This window comes from Zophobas morio, unplaced genomic scaffold, assembly GCF_036711695.1.
Source record: "Zophobas morio isolate AGI-343-1 ecotype UQ-CSIRO unplaced genomic scaffold, CSIRO_AGI_Zmor_V1 ptg000023l, whole genome shotgun sequence".
NCBI lineage: Eukaryota > Metazoa > Arthropoda > Insecta > Coleoptera > Tenebrionidae > Zophobas > Zophobas morio.
Genome location: NW_026972128.1, coordinates 68,798 through 88,650, shown reverse-complemented (window position 1 = coordinate 88,650; position 19,853 = coordinate 68,798). Strand labels below are relative to the sequence as shown.

The window sequence follows — 19,853 nt, the reverse complement described above, 5'->3', positions numbered from 1 at the left end:
CAAAACTTAGCAAAGATTTATAAAACAAAGATCTGGTGTGAAATAAACTTGTGCAAATAAAATATCATGTTAGGTCAAAACTGCAGAACATGGAAATTTACGTTCAACTCAAATTATACAACAAGGAAAATTACTGAAGCTAGAATTGTGAGATAAAGAAAAATTGCATGAGGTGAAACATTGCAGTGTTAACAGATTTACATGAGATTAGCAATAATTCGTGTCCAGTCAAGTTATTGGTTAAAATTCATTATTACACATACATTTCCCCAAACAAAACACATAAACAAAAACATGGCAGACAATCTGCAGGCACAAAATGGCGTTGGACGAATTCGTCATTCCAAATAATAGGCGTCGAAAATATGCGATGCAAAGATGCGATGAATCCTGTGGCGTTGTGTAAACGACGGGCTAAATAAAAGGAATAAAAGGCACGTCCCCCCATGACCCACAATGTTTGTTAATTTGTTCAATAGATTCAATAGTTCAAAACATGTGCTCGGTTAAAAAAAAAGAAACAAAATGGACGCTTCAAAATGGCTGCTGCCTGAACAAAGAACGGTGAAAATAACAACTCGTTTGCCGCCATCCAAAATACAGATTTCACAAATATAGCTAAATAAAGCATGGCCCGAAATAAAAATCACTTCCTGTAAAGCCCTACTGCGACGGATTTTAAATGAAAGATAAAAAAAAACGAGATTAGTGGAAAAAAGCGCACGCATCGATGAGTCACGAGGTCAGAAACACCGTCGGAACTTGAAACTCGCCGCGAAACAGGACCCAGTCCAAAACATGGGGTCGAAACATATCTCTCCAAAGATGCGAAGATTTCGACACGGCTTACCGCCAAAAGGAACACAAAAACCTCGTCGTAAGAACGATGAGAAATCAGGAACACCCAATGGCTCAATGGGGGCTGCTAGGTTTTCCAATGGAACGGATCAACACTGGAAAAACAAAAAAACAACAGCAAAGGCACATAATAACTCACAGTTAAAAATACGACCTGTTGCTCGAAGCGCTCGAAAGGAAGTGGTGTGATCTCTCGAAGCGGTCAAAAGGAAGTCGTCTGTTCGTTCGAAGGGGTCAAAGGGAAGTGAATCATTTCAAGAAACAAAACCATCCCCACATTTGCGCATGTCTCTCTCTTGGTGTGGTTGGTTGCCAACCTCTTCTTCTTCTTACCAACCGTTTCTTGTGCGCGCGAAATTCATTTGAAATTTAAAAATTCGAATTGGATCCTTACAGTCGTCCCCCAGCGTTTTCGGAGCGAAGCTACGCGCAGCGACTGGAAACGCTAACCTAAAGGAAGGCCAATCGAATTTTTATCTTTTTTCTTCTGGACACGTCCCCCCGATTCCAAGTGTATCAAGACACGTTTGCCTCACCAACGTGTCCTCCAGGCGTTTCCCGAAGTGTTGGGCGGAGGAAGCGAAAAGGGGTTAAAGGGTGCCTGAGCAGGCAACGCGGGGACAGGAGCGTGTGACCTGGAATCGTCGCGACGCCTGCGTCGCGGTGACCGGCGCTCACGCCTTCGGTGGGCCGACCCCCTGTCAGAGCCCCTGTGTTCTCGACCGGACCCACGTCCAAGGAGGAACTCTTGAGCCCTGGCAAAACACCTTTCCCTCGGTGGGATGGTGCTCCATGCACTCCAGACGTCGTCCGGGAACACCCTCATGACGTTGTCTAGGGTGTCGAGCTCGCTGTCTGGTAACATCAGCGACTTCAGGAGCCCGTACTTGTTGATGAAATAGTCCACCATGAGTCCATCTCGGTGGGGGTCAAAGCGTCCTCGCCGGGCCTCCTCAGCCACGGCCCTGCGTTGGTGTGTGGGCCAATACAACTCCACGAAGTCGTGGCGGAAGTCCTCGTAGGTGCTCCATCCGTCTCGGCTGGCCGTCGCCCATGTTCTCGCGTCTCCCTTGAGGCACTGTATATTTCTTTGTCTTCCACAGTAAAATGAATAGTCTTCTTTTTAAAAATGAGTTCATAAATTCCAGGCGTCCCTTTAAATATCTCATTATCTATTTTTATATCTGGACCTACAAATTGTACCTCCTTCGAACCAATGTAAAATTTCTCTGAGAACGTGTCATGTCTTACGCCTGTTCTGTGATCAAATTTACTTTCTGTATCGTGATGCATTTCGTCAATATATTTTCTCGGTAATTCATCAAAATCATTTAAATATTCGTTGTAAACATCTGTATCAACGATGTTTTTAATATAATTTTTACTTAATTGTACAGATTTTTCAAGAACTTCATCGAAGTTGTAATTATCATTGTCTTCTTCGGGAATGTATTCGAACACATTGTTCTGTGCATCTGTTTAATTTATTGATTCCTCGAAATCTCCCTGTCACAGAATATCATATTTTGAACTAATCGGACTCATTCCTTCTTCTTTTTCGTTTTTGATTGCATCGATTCTTTTCACAAGGTTAGTAACTTTTGTAGCAATTCTTTTTTGTCTTGGTGTGAAAATTTCTTCTTGCATTGGTGTATTATTGATAGTTTTTTTCGCACGAACAGGAGATAGAATTGTATTTTCCAACTTTCGCTTTGTTGGTGTACTGTGCTCAATGTTCGATGCATTTTTTGTTTTCACATCTTGATTACTTTTTATTGCACATTCACTTCTTCTCTCAATTAATGTTTCCAAATGTTTGGTAAGGGGTTCATACTTTTTTTTCTTCATTTCTTTGAGTTGCTTTAATTAGTTCTAATTTTCTTTGTAAATCTTTTCTTTTCTTAATCAGTTTCTTTTTTAAATCAAGCACATCTGATATTTTCGAATCCATGTCTCCTAAGACTTTCGAAAATACAAATAAACTGAATTAATCTATTTGAATTAAAGGCTTATATACGTATGCAACATTTCACAAACATTCTATAAAAAAGACTTTATTCTAGTTTTTTTTTTCATATTTCAATAGTATAGATGCACATGTTTTGTTTTGTAATGATCTCTTATATGATCTTTATAATAGCAATATATACAGGGTAAGTTAGGGGTATCTGTTTCACCTCCACATTCTGGACATTTATATTTTACAGGAACTGGCATGTTGACGGATACTTTTATAGACTGAAATTATGAAAATGGGTCAATGAAATTATCAAATCCTTTTCTAAACCTACCACTACGAATTTCGTTCTCTTTATCGACTACTAAAAATTCATAACTATTTTGCCAGCAAAATGAACACATTTCTTTAAATTTATCAAATGTGATATCGCTACCGATATGATCATCATAAATATGACGCAAGTTTAAATTATCTTGCTTAAATAAAATAATAAAATTTGCGTTGTCTCTTATTAGATGTTTAGGAATACATGTGTATGTTTGACATAAATAAAAACAATCTATATTTCTGTGTCGTCCCATGCTAAAATATTCTTTCATTAAATTTTGCTTGTCACATGCCACGTCGTCAAAAATGAAGACAGAATTAGTTTTAGCTTTGTGCGCTGGTGGTATGTTGTTATTGTCGAAATTGCTAAAACTATAAAAATTTATACCTTTAATAGGTTTTAGAAGATTTTCCAAATATTGATATTTTGGTTGGAAAAGAGATTTAGAATACACGTAGACATTTTCAAATCTTAAACCATTTGGATGTTCGATTAAACCTATCATAACATTAGTTTTTCCGCAATTTGACGGTCCGACAATAATACATCTTACTGTCGATGGTAAAAGATCTCCGTGTCTTTTATTCTCACTGTTAATTTTGATATCGTTATTGCTTATCGGCAATTTAAGGTTTTGAGGGATCAAACGCATTTCGACATCTAATTAAGAAACCGACATGTGGTATAAATACTAAATTTTTCTACGATTCCGATAGTATTTTAGCTGATACGAAAGTCTGAGTATAAATGAAGATTACGAAGCGAACAAGGAACAGTCGTCGTAATGAGACCTACAGAAAAACATATTGTGGACGTGGGACCGTAAATTCGGTTATTAATAAATTACCGTTTGAACTTCATATTCCGGGTTATAACTTTTGTGGACCAGGAACTAAATTAGAAAAACGATTAGCAAGAGGAGATAAAGGTCGAAATCAATTAGACGAAGCTTGCAAATTTCACGATATAGCTTACAGTGAACATAGAGATTTGGGAAATCGACATAAAGCCGATAAAGTTCTATTACATAAAGCAAAACTTAGACTACGTTCTTCGGACGCATCTTTCTGCTGCTTTAGGTGTTGCGGCTGCTATGAAAGCTAAAATAAAACTTGGTATGGGTTGTCGAATCAAAAGAAAAACTATTAGACGTGGAAAGGCCTTGAATTTTAACGTTTTAAGAAGATCCGCCAGACTTGCTTTAAAAAATAAGAAATTTAAGAATATGAACGATGCTGTAAAAGTGGCCATGAGAGCAGTAAAATCATTTGCCGCTTTAGGCGCTCTGGGATCTTTAGGTGGTGGTGCAGCAGCCGTTGCAAAAGCTGTTAACGATGCTAAATCAGCTAAAGAACAGTTGAAAGAAAACCAAAGACACAATCAGAAAATGGAGTCGATAGCTGTAGGAAAGTCAGGGAGTGGATTATATTTGAAACCATATAAAAGAGGATATGGTCTTTTTTTAGCCCCATCAAAATTTCAAAAGAACTACCGATAAATCTTCCAAAACATGCTCTCACCAACATCGACATTTGCAAATATGTAAAGCGTTTGAAAATTCCTCGCTTCAGAGGAGTTTTTATGAAAGATTCGCTTCCAAATAAAGTGCACCTTAATGAGTGTGGTATATTAAATCTAGACAATAAGGAAGGTTCTGGAACACATTGGACAGCTTAAAAAAAAACACGAAACGAAGCTATATACTTCGATAGTTATGGAGAGTTGAGGCCACCTCTTGAACTGATCAAATATTTACAGAGCAACGGTTCCTGTAATATAGTATATAATCATCAAGCTTTACAGACTTTTAAAACTATTAATTGTGGACATTTGTGTCTACGATTTCTATATAACTGTTACAAATAAGATTGTTCGAAGTTAGAGCGTTTTAGTTCAATTGATAGTGTCATTGAAGTAAGTACTACGATGTCGATGTTATTTTCATTGGATGGAAACAGTTCTGTACTTTCGAGCAGATACTATCCACCAATTATTTTGGAAGATTATAACTATGCTCTAGGTTTAGAGAGTTTGGTTACTTGGAATTCTTTTCCAAATATCGATAACAATAATAACAAATTTTATTTTTTACACCAGACAAAAAAGAGCATTATATAGAAATTCCCGGGGGTTCTTATGAGATAGAAGACCTTGAGTCGTATTTAAATAAAGAAATCAAAAACTATATGGAACATTATTTTCAATACCAAACTGACGAATACGGAAATAGAATAAAGAAATTTAAAATGTCAACATCAAACTTAATAATCAGAGGAAATAATAATACCTTAAAATCGGAAGTCAAATGTACCCTTGATATAAATTTTTCAAGAAAGGATTCCTTAGGAAGTTTATTAGGATTTAAGAACAATATTCTGAAAGCGCATAAAACTCATATATCAGACTTTCCAGCAAAAATTTTAAAAGTGAATGCTCTTTGCGTTTATTGTAATATAGTAACTGGTTCATATAAGAACGGAAATCCTGTTCACCTAATACATCAATTTTTTCCAACAGTACCTCCCGGTTATAAAATAGTGGAGCGACCATTAAATATTATATATCTACCAATTAATACGAAACAAATAGATGAGATAATCGTTAAAATAACAGATCAAGAAGGAAATATTGTTAGTTTTAGAGGTGAAGAGGTGGGTGTACGTTTGCATCTTAAGAACCTCACGTGATGGGTATTATTTTTAATGAAAATCTAAAAAACCGAAATTCGGTATATATATAGGACGATGAAAAGAAAATCAGTCAGTCCTTCTACAATGATCAAACGTTTAACTTTAGGGAATCGTAGATTTCTTGAATCTCTAGGATTAACGGTCTTGAAATAATATTTTTATCCAGTATAAAAGACAGCAATAAATTTTGAAATATTAAACGTAAACGAAAAAGCTGCATATGATCATTCAATTTATTATGGAGAAAGACATACACACTTGCCTTATTCTAACAGTTCATATAACTATGATGATGAAATAAGAATTCCTATTGAACATCAAGATTTATACACTTTTCCTCATTTGAGTACATTGCATATAGAGGGTAAGATTATTGTGAAAAATGAAATGGACGAAATTGTACAGAAATCAGAAATCAAATTTGTAAATAATGGCGTTCTTTTGTTGTTTAATCAAATAAGATATGAAATTGCTGGAGTCGTTGTGGATAGTATTAGAAACCCAGGGTTAGCGTCCACCATGAAAGGATATGTAACGTATAACAGTAATGAACGCGTAGCTCTAGAGAATGCTGGATGGTTTCCTAAAAAAGATTCGAATATAATTAAAGAAAATGGAACTTTTGAAGTTTCGATTCCATTAAAAATGATTTTTGGCTTTTGCGAAGATTTCAAAAAGGCTATTTTGAATGTAAGACAAGAGCTTGTTTTAGTTCGTTCTAATACCGATGTAAATGCTCTAATTTCTTCATATGATAAATACAAAATTAAAGTAGAACTTAGTAAAATATACTGGAAAATGCATCACTTGTCCGTGTCCGATGCCGAAAGGATCGCCTTGATCGACATTGTAAGGAGCAACAGGGAATTGGATATTATGTTTAGAAGTAAAAAATCAATCGATAACTAATACTTGGACTATTAAAACTTCCTTAGAAAAACCTCAGTACATACTTTTTGCATTGCAACAGGGAAGAAAAAATCAATTGAAGAAAAACTACAGTCAATTTGATCATTGTAATCTGAGAGATGTAAAATTGTATCTTAACGATACTATGTATCCCTACGACAACCTGAATGTTGATTTCACAAATAATCGTTATGCAATTCTCTATGATATGTTTAAAGAGTTCCAGACATCGTTCTTATCCAAAACTAGCGAGCCATTATTCGATAAGGATGAATTTAAAGAAAAGACACCCATAGTAGTAATCGACTGTTCTAAACAAACGGAAGCTTTGAAGAGAGGCCCCGTTATAATTACTTTGTGGTTTGAAACGACCTCAGGTATTCCAGCAGACACCACAGCCTACTGTCTTATTCTTCACGACGGAATGGTAAAATACATTCCTGCACAAGATGTCGTCAGAGTGTTGTGAATAAGTTAAAATGTTACTGTATTTAAAATTAATGTATTATGTTTGAGGGGTAAATAAAACTACATATACAACAATTTTTGTGTATTTTATTTATGAGAACCAAAAATTACATCTAAAGTTTTCTTATACTTATAATCATCTAATTTAATTAAGGGCCATCTTGCTTCATCTGGTCCTTCGGTCCATCCTAATGGTAATTCAGGATTAGCTTCGCCTTTGACAATGTTCTTTTTGAGTCAGGTGAAAATTCTTTTGTGCTCCTGATTTTCAGAGGGTTTAAATGTGAAGGAATCGTAATTGATTATCGTTAGAGCCTCAAAGAATGTAGTGAGTGCTTTGTGATTTGCCAAATATGCAGCTCGACACATAAATTCGTCAACACATTGCTCGATCCGTCGGTAATTTTTCCGGATATTTTCAACAGGATAGAAGATATCCCCCATATTCTGCCAGCGATGATCACTTAATAATTTATAAATAAAAGATTTATAAACTAGTGAATTATCAAGGTAGTTGGTGGTCATTAAAAACTCCAAAGAAACATAATTTAAATTTTCAATGTTGTCTCTTTCACATATATGTAGAAATGCATCAATATAGCTGTCAACAGATTGTTTCTTTTGTAGGAGTACACATATGTCAAGAGTAAAAAAACCAACTGCATTTTCAGCAATCCATTTAAACACTTCATCCAGTACAATAAATTCTGCTTTTTCAATAATGTAAGGAACAAATTTAATTTTGTCCTATCATTCGCAGCGGCGCGAAGATAAGTTTTATACACATTTTCGGATGCACAAAATGCTTGCAAATCAACAAATTGTCTCAAGTCAGACATTGTAGTAATGTTAAATCACCAACATCGAATAAATCATCAGCTAACTTAAACTGCTTTTATGTTATAATTCCCCACTCTTCACATTTCTGGTGGCGAAATATGATATCCCCAAGGTCGCGTATCCGTTGCAAATCTTGTAACAATTCTCTTATCATCATTATGGCTGAGAACTATTTTCTCCTGTTTTATTGTGTAAACAATATGATGCTTTGATTTGATGAGATTTTGGGACTTTTCGTAATTTCAGTTATTAAATAAGCATTCTTTATAATTTTCGAATGTTATTGTTTTAAGTGAAGCTTTCGTACTACCTTTGGATTTCTTAACTACTTTTTTATTAAAATCATCCTTTGCAACTCTATATGCATACATTTTTGATCTGAGATCCACAAATTCTAACATAATCTTACCGTTATTTTCATCTTTCATCAAACCTGGCACTTTTTTATTTTTTTGTTCTATACCATAAATATTATATATACAAATCATAGTCTGAAGTATCAAACCGATGAGAATCTTTCTTAATATATTCGTATATATCACCTACATGAAATTCGTAAATTAGACTGTCAGTGTCGGTGTAAAGCAACTTTGCATTACTGTTAAATGTTTCCTTAATATAACCATAGTGGAATTCATAGAGAAAAGTTTTAGAAATATCTAAAATACAAAAACCGACATAAATTGGTTTATTTAAAAACACCTCTAATTTAATCATTTCGATGATCGCTGAATCGTCATCAAATACAACGGAACTGTGAAAATTTGGTTTAGAAATAAGAGAACGAACTCCCCATCGTCCCTCCCATTTACTGACCAATCGAATATCCCTATGTTTTCGAACATTTTCCATGCATTTACCGTAAATAGCGTTAATCATTAATTTAAATAAATCTTTTTCAAAATTGTTCTTCGCTTGCTGTCTAAGCCTTGTATCTTATCTATATATTCTTTTAAAAACGCAGACTGTTCGAATTTAAGAACACGATGTACACATTTTATTTTCATACCAAATTTTATATACATTTTTAAATTCCTATAATGTATAACATAATTTTTCTTAGGATATAAAGTCAAAAACAACTTTTTAAGTTTAGACCTTGAAATGGGTGGTATCATGTGCTCTGGAGCTAAAGGTAAATCGCTATGTATTTCATGCAAATCTACTGGATAATCCAAATCGCATTCAATAATATAACCAGTTGTGGAATTATTAGAAGTATCTAAGATATCTGAAATATTGAAATTTTCTACAAATTCAAATTTCCCATACGGTAAACATTGAGACATTGCCGCTCCGTAAAAGTTATTAACATCAAAATACATTAAATAGGTACTATTTTGTGAAGGATCATATTCGTCTTTATTCATGTACTTATTATTGGCTTTACTGTATCTATTAGAACATTGAGAAACTCCACCTATAATACCTCTCTCCACAAAAAGGACTTTATCTATATCCGTTAAGAGTTCTAGTTTAATTTTTGTCGTTTTTAACATGGCATCAAATGTTAAGGCCTGGTGCAGTATAATAATGTAAGGGATCAAGTTGATGAGTATTTAAACACGTAGTTCGAAATGCCTCGAATACGTCGGCTAGAAGAAGCACATCTGTTTTTAAATATAAATCGGAATATTCTCCTAATGTACGAATATTGAAAGTATTCCAAACTTTGATAGCGTAAGAATAATCTTCATCTTTAATATCTTGTTCGTATAAGCGGCTATAAAAATCCTTTTTTTCGGGTAGTTTTGTTCCAAGGAGTTTCTCCCTGGAATTTATATAATCATAAGGAAACACTCCTTTTCTGTTTAACAAATAAAATTCTTCCATATTATTACAATTTGTCTGCGTAATAATTTTTTGTGAATTATCTAAATTGGAAAAAAAACTTGTCTAAACTGTAGGGCATAAATCTGAAAGAATCAATAAATCGTAAACTAACTTTTGTATCATCGACAAATTTAGTAAATGAAATATATCTTTCTTTATTGATGGGAAGCAATTTAATGTCACCTTTTATTGAATTTGAAAGTTCTTTAATAAAAAAATGTGCGTCATTTCCACTCATATTATGAAACACCACAGGTATAACACAAATATCTTTATAATTTAAATTACAACTCTGATGTGCAGCACCCCTATACATTCCAGTTAAGTGATTATGATCGCGCACTTTAACGTTATTTTCTGAAAATGTTTTTTTACATATATGACATATTTGTGAGGATTCAAACTGCTCACGTTCTTGTGTAGTTAATTTTTCCATATACAAATGTTTTGAAATTTGTTGTTACAAAACTGAAGAGGATCTTTAATGTGATGATTAATTATAAATCCTGTACGAATCCTTTGTTCAAAACAAGATTCTATGTCTTGGCAGGTTACGTTTGCCGTAGGTTTAAATTTGTCTCTTTTAAAATAACCTTCTCCAATTTTTAGAGACAAATGTTTTTTTTTATTTAAAAGCTTGAAGCGGTAAAATTTTAGATAAGCTAGACTTGTTTCTAAGGAATTAGCATTTTCTAAAATATTTTCCCGATGTATTTTACATCTAAGTGCTTTTCTAATTATTCTAATGCTGGTATTTATATATACTAAAAATTTTTTAATTTCTTCGATTGTTTTGATTTTACTAATATATTCATGAATTAGCTTAAGCGAGCCTTTACATATAGCCGTCACTGTTTCCTGCGGATGCATTTCTTTTTTTTTTTTTTTGTTATCGAACTTGTTTATCACAGTAGAAAGAAGAGCAATATTATTTTTCTTTATTTTTCTGTGGAATACCTTCTTATTTATATGTAAACGCGAATTTCCGATTGTAACTCACAACTCAACAAATTTAATAAAAATCAGCGAAAAATGAGACGCGTATTTTTGCAAGCTCAGAAAAACAACTAAATTATCAACTTCAGAGTAATTAAGAAAATGTATTCTGTAGTAAAAGTGGAGGAAAATAGCAAGAGTGGGGATCGATAATGTGTATAAATTGAAGATCACCCGCAAGAGTTATAACAGTCTTCAACAAATTGAAGATCACACTCAGTCCTCAACACTTGAGAAAAATATATATAAACAACAAAATGGGTAAGCTTGTCTTTATTACTATTAAATAAAAATCTTAATTGTTTTTTCTTTTTTTATTTAGAGCAATTTTTCATATGCCCGTTTGACAGAAGCCATAGGTTTCTTGAGGGCCGATTGAAGCGCCATATTTTTAATTGTCATCGTGAGCAATGGGAGCGGGAGAGATGTCTCCGTGAGCCTGCTTCCAGAGCATCCCAGCCGCCACCATCACCACCACCACCACCACCACCGCCAATAATAGAATGCCCAGACAACTGGGATGATGAAATTAGTCAAACGTATGTCCCCTCCATGAGTAGGGAGCTGCTGCTGGACAGAACAGCAATCAATAATTATAAGTCAGTTTTTAGAAGAAAATAATAAAATAATTATAGTAATTTGTTTCGGTCCGTTTATCGCTACCACCCTACAATGACTTACCACCTCTACAAGCTTGCTATTCGAGTGTGTGTATACAAGAACATAACTAGTCTAAAATGTTTCTGCCTATCAACGTGATGGTACTATTAAGTGCGCTTGTTGAAAACAACTTATATATCTATACCACGCCAAACATAACTCTCCTGTATATTCAGACGTATGAAAAGGAATTTTGGGAAAAAATTACTCCGATCAATATAATCGAAACCAGTTATCATCTCTTCTCTGCGAAAAATATAACAACGCAAAATCATTTGGCTTACAAGATAAAAACAGAACAAGGAAATCGACAATTTTCTCAATGGTTAATAATAGAAAATATTAACTGTAGTAACAATTCAAAGGAAGTCATTGATTTTTGTTTAAGAAACGATCATGTGTGGTTTGCTTCACTTTTTCTCATATTCTCGATAATGACCGTAACAGTAGCATGCTGGGATTTGGCGAGCCGTTAGTGCTAGTTGTGGTGGTGGTGGTGGTGGTGGTGGTGGTGGTGTTGAATACATATATATGTTACTTCGCAACAACAAAGTACTCATTCTATCCAAACAATGTTAGGCTTAAACTGCACACTTATTTTATCGACCATTTTAATACAGAAAGATTTTTATTTATTCACTGATAGCAATGTTACAGATGTATATTTACAAACTCTGGTTAGAAATAAAAAATGTACTTGTAGAAAAATGATAGAAATTAAAGATGGACATGATCAGTTAGTTATGTTTTATTCAAAAAATGTATCCGTTTCCAACCAACTGCAGTATCAACTAGAATTTGTCTTCAAAAACAGAAGCCGATGCAAGTCACCAACTATCACCATTATTAACGATTATAGTGGATACAAAAGTTCTAGCGGTGAAAATGCTACACAATATTGTTTGGCAAAACCCTGGATCTGGATATTTACTTCTGCAGGAGCAATTATTTTTGTAATTATATTTTGTGTGTTATTTTATTTAGTGTTAATATGTTTCACTCATTGTAGCAAACCCAATAATCCAACAAATGTTTGAAAATCTATGAATGTACGGATTCAATAAAACAATTATTTACATTTATTAGTTTTATTTCACATATATCCTATCATTTTTTCTAACAGCCTCAGCACTACGATTTAACCCAACAATAAATTATTTGATATTTTTCAAATTATTACCAGCACTACAGGAATCATCGTGATCTACCACTACAGTATATGCTGACATGACTAAATTGTTTGGTTCAAATCGTACTTCCTTTTTGGCAATTCTTTTCTTATACTTGGTGATGCGATCTTTTTTTTCAACATTGTCGAAATTCACATCTGTTAATTTACATTCAACAAGTACTGGATTTACTCCACTTGAAAAATACATTGCCACTTTGCATATAGTTAAATCGAAAGATTTGAGAATTCTTAGTATTCTGGCTTCCAAGGAAATTTGAGGACGAGGTTCAATAAAAATAAGGTTAAATAGAAAACCTTCAAAATTCAAATAACAACAAGGCCATTTGGATTGATAAACGTAAGTAGAGATTCGGTTAGCTTGGCAGTTATCCTTAGCCCATTCTTCTATATTTTCATTTTTTTCTATATAAATATCAATGTTCGTATATGAAGAGGTTCGGTTCAATAGAAATGCGGCACATCCACCAGCCATGAATTTTCTGCACGATGAAAATTTTTGTCGTAACAAACTTTCGATTGCTTGAATGATACAACGTTTCTCTTCATTCAACGAATCTGTATCAAGATCGCGAGAAACCATAATACTCTCTTTCAGTGGAAACATATCTGATCTGTGAACTGAACTGATAAATTTATAGAACACAAATACGTCTTATATACATGTGCTTCACAGTGAGGCTTGGATTGCTGAATTGCATTTCTCACGGAAATAGTTTTTTCATGACCTTGAACTCTTAAGTTCCGTGAAGAGCACGTCTTCAAAAATTGCTGAATTGCATTTCTCACGGAAATAGTTGTTTTCATGACCTTGAACCCCTAAATTCTGAGAAAAGCACGTGTTATTGAAATTGCTGATATGTATGTCTCATGAGAACTGCTGAATTGCATTTCTCACGGGAAGAGTTTTTCATGACCTTGAAGTCTAGCAGTCTTTTAGATGTCCATATATGGACATAATAAATTGCTGATTTGGCATTTCACCCCTCTTTCTAAAATTATTTTTTCATTACTCTACATTATTTTTCCGATATATTTTGTATGGAGACACATAATTGTCATTATTAGTTCTTCAGTGTATGTGGAGAAGTGATCGTGAAAGTGAAGAAGATGAAGCATTCACTAAAGCCGAAAAAAATCAATATCATTCAAGATGTTGTAATTCAGGTACGTTTTTTTAATTATTTATTTGTTTAATATTTTTTACAATATTAGAAGACAACACAATTCAGACAGGTCTTTTGTTTTTTTGCTAAATGTTTTTTTTTTAATATTTTATCATATACATTTTTTTTAATTTTTGTATATTCATAAATGTTGAAATGTTTATAAGTCTTTATTTTGTTTGACAGCCCGCCATGCCGAAAATGAGGAAACTGGCCGATTTAACGGCCGAGGAATTGGACGAAATAAAATCCATTCGGCAAGAAGCGTCCACTTCTAAGGCCATAGAAGTAAGGGAAGAGCCTTCAGAGACGCCCTCCCAGCTGTCCATTGCACTAGACGAGTCATGCGTTTCTTTAACGCCCTCATTATTTGAGGGTTTGGAAACGCAAGGCAAAAATATGGGTTTACTTCGCCACGTCTGTGGCGTGACGAAGGAACAAGAAGAAGGGCAGCAGGAGGAGGAGGAGGAGCAGCAAGCGGAGCAGCAACAACAACAGCGAGATAAAGAAGAGGAGGAGCAGCAAAGGGAACTTCAACACCAGCAGGAAGAGGAGGAACAGGCTTGCCGAACACCGGCATTGTCACTTCGAACGGAGGAGGACAGCGAAGATGAGTTCCAGGCACCATCCACGGCGTCGGAGCTGCTGTCGTCCTTCCGTTGGAAGTCTCGAGCGGCGGAACAAATTCAAAAGGTGCGCCGAAGTGACCTGTTATGAAAAAAAGCCAAGTATGAAAAAGACGTGAAAAGATACTTCAATAAAGTTTGCGAATTTCAGAGACTATTGGCAGAACGAAAAACGCAACTCGCGGAAGTGAACAAAAAACTTATCCACTGTGAAAGTAATGTGAAAGGGGTGAAACAATTAATGAACAAAATAAATTTAGTGTAGTAATAGCAGGTAGCAGTAGTAGTAGTAGTTGTTGTTGTTGTAGTAGTGATAATTATGTATATAGTAGTAGTATAAAATTTTGCTTTGTAGAATTAATTGTGTGTAGGCCAGTAGTTTAGATAATAATTAGATGTTTGTAGCAGTAATGTAGATATTGGTAGTAGTAGTAGTTGTAATATAAGTGACCATTTATTTATTACGAAAATAAACGGAATTTTGTCGGAAGAAACACGGCTTTTATTCGTGACGGTTAATCGCAATTAAATAATTTTATATGGGACTGGTGAAAATAACACATCAAACGAAATAAACAATATTTATTACAATATAATAATAAAATTTGAATTATTCCAATTTTCGAAGATGTTATTTAACTGATTTTCTTAGTTGAATAATTTTCAATTGTGAATCTAACTTTTCGATTGTTTCTCTAAATTTTCGCTTCTTCTCCATCATTTTTTCGATTAACGGTTTTATTTATATTTCGAAACGTTCCACATTCATTTGAAATCTTCTAACATCATATAACCAAGTATTAATTCGGTTTTCTTTACCATTTATTAAGAAAATAACAGGTATATTATCGAAGCACACACGTCTTTTATTCATGACGATTCACCATAAAATAATATTTTGTACGAGGATGGTGAAATAAAACACACAGTAAGTGATTAATTATAATTTATTAAAATCATTAATTCTAGTACAGCTTAAGAATGTTAAGTCCATTTCTTATTTCATACAACTTAATTGCTTCTTTTATGGAACGAATACGTTCCAAATGTAAATCTAATCTCCGATGCAAAGTTTTAACGGTAGTTAGATTATATTTCATATTTTTCATTATCTTCATCCTTCAATGAATTCTATATTGACGGTTTGACCGATCGGTCCTTTGTTGACGAAACGCAACTTCCAGCAGTTAGCAATTTTTCTGTTAAGATCGTCGATTACTGAATCGTCCAATTTTTCAGTAAAGCGCTGGGGTAGTATTGTCCTGAAATCTTCCAGTTGCACAAATATTTTGTCCCCGTATTTTGTAGGACTTTTACTAAAACTTTTAATTAAAAACTTTTGTTTTCTTCTAAAGTTTTTGCACTCACAAAAGCTTGTAATTGTGATTCTTTATTCAAACCAGAAATAAAAGACGACATTTTAAATTTACAATCTATTCAACAATTGAAGGCACAAAACTAAATAAATCACTGACAAGTAAATCGACGTTTATATAACTGCAAAAGAGATGGTGGGGTATTACTCGAGCCTGCTCGAGATAGGAAGTGGATCGCTGCGTCAGTTTAACCGAGCAAAAGCAAGGTCAACGCTCATGTCAGCCACCTGCAGCCACAATGAGTCAATGAACGCCCAGGTCAATTTTCGACCAAAAAGATCAATGACCGCTCGATCAAAAGTTGTGGGGATCCTAGCTCGGGTTGACCTCATTTGATCTGAGCCAGCAGCCCCACTATATAGCTACTCGTAGGGTTTATGATTGGCTTAAAACTACAACAAAACACTTCAAAAGTGAACTTTCTGAGGAATTTTAACAATTTTCAGGTATCTACGAATGCCAGAATGCATAAAATTGACCCAAAGGTTTCCTTTTCCTAATCTGAGACTATTCTGCATGCTCTAAGTGTGCTTCGTCGCTCAGAATCATCAAAAAATGTTGAAATATAGTTCAGATTTAATAAAAATCGGCAAACATACTGTTTCTAGCTAAAATTTGATGGTTTCGTTGCTCTTTCCGAGCCCGTGGGGTTTCTGATTGGCTTAAAACTACAACAAAACATTTGAAAAGTGACGTTTCTGAGGAATTTTAATAATTTTCTTGTATCTACGAACGCCAGAATGCATAAAATTGACCCAAATGTCTGATTTTCCAAATCTGAGGCGATTCTGCATGCTTTAAGTGTGTTTCGTTGCTCAGAATCATCAAAAAAAGTAGAAATATAGTTCAGATTTAATAGAAATCGACAAAAATACTGTTTCTAGCTAAAATTTGATGGATTCGTTGCTTTTTCCGAGCCCGTTGGGTTTCTGATTGGCTTAAAACTACAACAAAACACTTCAAAAGTGACGTTTCTGAGGAATTTTAACAATTTTATTGTATCTACGAACGCCAGAATGCATAAAATTGACCCAAACGTCTCCTTTTCCTAATCTGAGATGATTCTGCATGCTCTAACTGTGTTTCGTCGCTCAGAATCATAAAAAAATAGTGAAATAAGGTTCAGATTTAATAAAGATCGACAAAAAACTGTCTCTAGCTAAAATTTGATGGTTCCGTTGCTCTTTCCGAGCCCGTGGGGTTTCTGATTGGCTCAAAACTACAACAAAACACTTCAAAATTGACGTTTCTGAGGAATTTTAACAATTTTCTTGTATCTACGAATGCCAGAATGCATAAAATTGAACCAAACGTCTCCTTTTCCTAATCTGAGACGATTCTGCATACTCGAAGTGTGATTCGTCGATCAGAATCATCAAAAAATGTTGAAATATAGTTCAGATTTAATAAAAATCGACAAACATACTGTTTCTAGCTAAAATTTGATGGTTTCGTTGCTCTTTCCGAGCCCATAGGTTCTCTGATTCGCTTAAAACTACAACAAAACATTTCAAAAGTGACGTTTCTGAAGAATTTTTACTATTTTCTTGTATCTACGAACGCCAGAATGCATAAAACTGACCCAAACGTCTCCTTTTCCTGATCTGAGGCGATTCTGCATGCTCTAAGTGTGTTTCGTCGCTCAGAAACATCAAAAAATGTTGAAATATAGTTCAGATTTTATAAAAATAGACAAACACACTGTTTCTAGCTAAAATTTGATGGTTTCGTTGCTTTTTCCGAGCCCGTTGGGTTTCTGATTGGCTTAAAACTACAACAAAACACTTCAAAAGTGACGTTTCTGAGGAATTTTAACAATTTTATTGTATCTACGAACGCAAGAATGCATAAAATTGAACCTAACGTCTCCTTTTCCTAATCCGAGACGATTCTGCATGCTCTAGGTGTGTTTCGTCGCTCAGAATCTTCAAAAAATATTGACCTATAGTTCAGATTTAATAAAAATGGTCAAAAACACTGTTTCTAGCTAAAATTTGATGGTTTCGTTGCTCTTTCCGAGCCCGTAGGTTTTCTGATTGGCTTAAAACCACAACAAAACACTTCAAAAGTGACGTTTCTGAAGAATTTTAACAATCTTGTTGTATCTACGAACGCCAGAATGCATAATATTGACCCAAACGTCTCCTTTTCCTAATCTGAGATGATTGTGCATGCTCTACCTAAGTGTGTTTCGTCGCTCAGAATCATCAAAAAATGTTGAAATATAATTCAGATTAAATAAAAATCGACAAAAATAATGTTTCTGGCTAAAATTTGATGGTTTCGTAGCTTTTTCCGAGCCCGTAGGTTTTCTGATTGGCTTAAAACTACAACAAAACACTTCAAAAGTGACGTTTCTGAAGAATTTTAACAATTTTCTTGTATCTACGAACGCCAGAATGCACAAATTGACCTAAACGTCTCCTTTTCCTAATCTGAGACGATTCTGCATGCTTTAAGTGTGTTTCGTGGCTCAGAACAATAAAAAAATAGTGAAATAAGGTTCAGATTTAATAAAAATCGACACAAAACTGTCTCTAGCTAAAATTTGATGGTTTCGTTGCTCTTCCCGAGCCTGTGGGGTTTCTGATTGGCTTAAAACTACAACAAAACACTTCAAAATTGACGTTTCTGAAGAATTTTAACAATTTTCTTGTATCTACGAACGCCAGAATGCATGAAACTGAATCAAACTTCTCCTTTTCCTAATCTGAGATGATTCTGCATGCTCTAAGTGTGTTTCGTCGCTCAGAATCATAAAAAAATAGTGAAATAATGTTCAGATTTAATAAAAATCGACAAAAATACTGTTTCTAGCTAAAATTTGATGGTTTCGTTGCCCTTTCCGGGCCCATTGGGTTTCTGATTGGCTTAAAACTATAACAATACACTTCAAAAGAGACGTTTCTGAAGAATTTTTAACAATATTCTTGTATCTACGAACGCCAGAATGCATAATATTGACCCAAACGTCTCCTTTTCCTAATCTGAGATGATTCTGCATGGTCTACCTAAGTGTGTTTCGTCGCTCAGAATCATCAAAAAATGTTGAAATATAATTCAGATTAAATAAAAATCGACAAAAATAATGTTTCTGGCTAAAATTTGATGGTTTCGTAGCTTTTTCCGAGCCCGTAGGTTTTCTGATTGGCTTAAAACTACAACAAAACACTTCAAAAGTGACGTTTCTGAAGAATTTTAACAATTTTCTTGTATCTACGAACGCCAGAATGCACAAATTGACCTAAGCGTCTCCTTTTCCTAATCTGAGACGATTCTGCATGCTTTAAGTGTGTTTCGTGGCTCAGAACAATAAAAAAATGTTGAAATAAAGTTCAAATTCAATAAAAATCGACAAAAATACAGCTTCTAGCTAAAATTTGATGGTTTCGTTGCTCTTTCCGGGCCCATTGGGTATCTGATTGGCTTAAAAGTACAAGAAAACACTTCAAAAGTGACGTTTCTGAAAAATTTTAACAATTTTCTTGTATCTACGAACGCCAGAATGCACAAAATTGACCTAAACATCTCTTTTTCGTAATATGAGACGATTCTGCATGCTTTAAGTGAGTTTCGTGGCTCAGAACCAAAAAAAAATGTTGAAATATAGTTCAAATTCAATAAAAATCGACAAAAATACAGTTTCTAGCTAAAATTTGATGGTTTCGTTGCTCTTTCCGGGCCCGTTGGGTTTCTGATTGGCTTAAAACTGTAACAATACACTTCAAAAGAGACGTTTCTGAAGTATTTTAACAATATAGCAGTAACTAATTTGTGTACTATCACACAATACATCTCAAATTCTATTGACTTGAACTGTCAAACTGATGTCCTTTATCTTGACTTGTCTAAGGCATTCGATAAACTGGATCACGGTATCATTTTAACTAAACTCAGTAGTATGGGTTGTACTCCGAAAGTGGTTGAATTTTTCTCGTCTTACCTATCTAATCG

The 19,853-nt window shown here is 34.3% G+C and overlaps 1 protein-coding gene across 1 annotated transcript; it reads left to right on the top strand.

Annotated features, from left to right (window-relative positions):
* Nucleotides 1-13,841: 13,841 nt before the first annotated feature.
* On the top strand, nt 13,842-14,788 carry LOC135134623 (uncharacterized). Its single transcript, XM_064063346.1, has 3 exons — nt 13,842-13,898; nt 14,084-14,590; nt 14,675-14,788. Exons 1-3 carry the CDS (start codon nt 13,842-13,844, stop codon nt 14,786-14,788), a joined length of 678 nt encoding a protein of 225 aa, XP_063919416.1.
* The last annotated feature ends 5,065 nt before the right edge of the window (nt 14,789-19,853 follow it).

Coding starts and splice junctions, on each gene's coding strand:
- LOC135134623 (XM_064063346.1), top strand. CDS start 13,842: ATGAAGCATTCACTAAAGCCGAAAAAAATCAATATCATTCAAGATGTT. Junction 13,899..14,083: donor TTCAAGATGTTGTAATTCAG/GTACGTTTTTTT, acceptor TTTGTTTGACAG/CCCGCCATGCCGAAAATGAG. Junction 14,591..14,674: donor CGGCGGAACAAATTCAAAAG/GTGCGCCGAAGT, acceptor TGCGAATTTCAG/AGACTATTGGCAGAACGAAA.